At 56.9% G+C, this 1,430-nt stretch overlaps 1 protein-coding gene across 1 annotated transcript; it reads left to right on the forward strand.

The window, feature by feature from the left end:
* Positions 1 to 32: 32 nt before the first annotated feature.
* On the forward strand, positions 33 to 1,423 carry LOC104157612 (protocadherin beta-1-like; the record flags this gene model as incomplete). The annotated part of the gene is given in 2 exon segments (XM_009695020.1): positions 33 to 927; positions 930 to 1,423. Coding segments are annotated over 2 exon segments (1,389 nt in total), but the record flags the coding sequence as incomplete, so codon positions are not given.
* Positions 1,424 to 1,430: the final 7 nt, after the last annotated feature.

Genomic DNA, 1,430 nt, shown 5'->3' on the forward strand with positions numbered 1-1,430 from the left:
CCCGGGGGAGGAGATCGGTTCGCTGGAAGGGAATGAAGCTGAGGAAGAGAGAGGAATCGCTCCCAGGGCGAGCGGTGGCTCTGCTTCTGCTCCTCTGCGTGGCGGGGATGAGAGCAGAAACCACCCGGTATTCTGTGCCCGAAGAGGCGGAGAGAGGCTCCTTTGTGGGGAATATCGCTAAGGATTTGGGACTGACCGCTGAGGAATTAGCGGAAAAAAAACTCGTTCTTGAAGGAGAACAGCAGTATTTACAGCCGAACCAACACACCGGGGATTTGGTGGTGCGAGAGGAGATGGACCGGGAGGAGCTGTGCGGGCAGAGCGAGCCCTGCCTGCTGCCTTTCGAGGTGCTGCTGGAGAGCCCACTGCGGTCCTTCCGAGCTGAGGTAAGCCTCACCGACATAAATGATCATGCTCCCGTGTTCTTAAACAAAGAGATCGTTTTAAAGATCCCGGAAACTGCAATGCCGGCGGCTCGGTTTTTGTTGGAAAGCGCTCAGGATCCAGATGTGGGGAACAATAGCCTTCAGCATTACAGTATCAGTTCGAATGACTATTTCCATATCTACACTCGGAGGCGGAGTGATGGCAGGAGGTACGCTGAGCTGGTGTTGGACCGAGCCCTGGACCGGGAGCAGCAGGCAGAAGTGGCTTTAAGTGTCACGGCTGTGGATGGTGGGTCCCCACTGCTCTGTGGTACAGCCCTAATCCGAGTAGTAGTCCTGGATATAAACGACAACATCCCGGTATTTACCCGTAGTCTGTATAAAGCCCGAGTATTAGAAAATAGCGACGAGGACACCGCAGTGGTGGTGATGTCTGCAAGCGATTTAGACTCAGGAACGAACGGGGAAATAGCCTATTCCATAGTTCCAAATTCAGAGGAAAATCTCCAGACCTTTAAAGTAAATCCAGAGACAGGGCAGATCCACTCAAAAAAACGGTGGATTATGAAGAAAGAAAGACCTACGAGAGAGACGTCCAGGCCACAGACGGAGGGGGCCTGTCCACGCACTGCAAGGTGGAGGTGCAAGTGGAGGACGTGAACGACAACACCCCTGAGGTGATCATCACCTCCCTCACCAGCACCCTCTCGGAAGCCGCCCCGCCGAACACCGTGGTAGCCCTTTTCAACGTGCGGGACCGGGACTCGGGGGACAATGGCAGGACGAGCTGCGAGCTACCGGGGGAGCAGCCCTTCAGCATCACGCAGCTGGCGACCGACGCGTACGCGCTGGTGACATCGGAGGCCCTGGACCGGGAGCGGGTGGCGGAGTACAACGTGACGGTGCGGGCTTGCGACGAGGGCTCCCCCGCGCTCTCGACATCCAAGACGCTGCTGGTGTGGCTCTTGGACGTGAACGACAACGCGCCCACTTTCAACCAGGCCGTTTATACCATGGTGGTGAGCGAAAACGAGCCCGCCGGGA

This window comes from Cariama cristata, unplaced genomic scaffold (genome assembly GCF_000690535.1).
Source record: "Cariama cristata isolate BGI_N322 unplaced genomic scaffold, ASM69053v1 scaffold38680, whole genome shotgun sequence".
Classification (NCBI taxonomy): domain Eukaryota; kingdom Metazoa; phylum Chordata; class Aves; order Cariamiformes; family Cariamidae; genus Cariama; species Cariama cristata.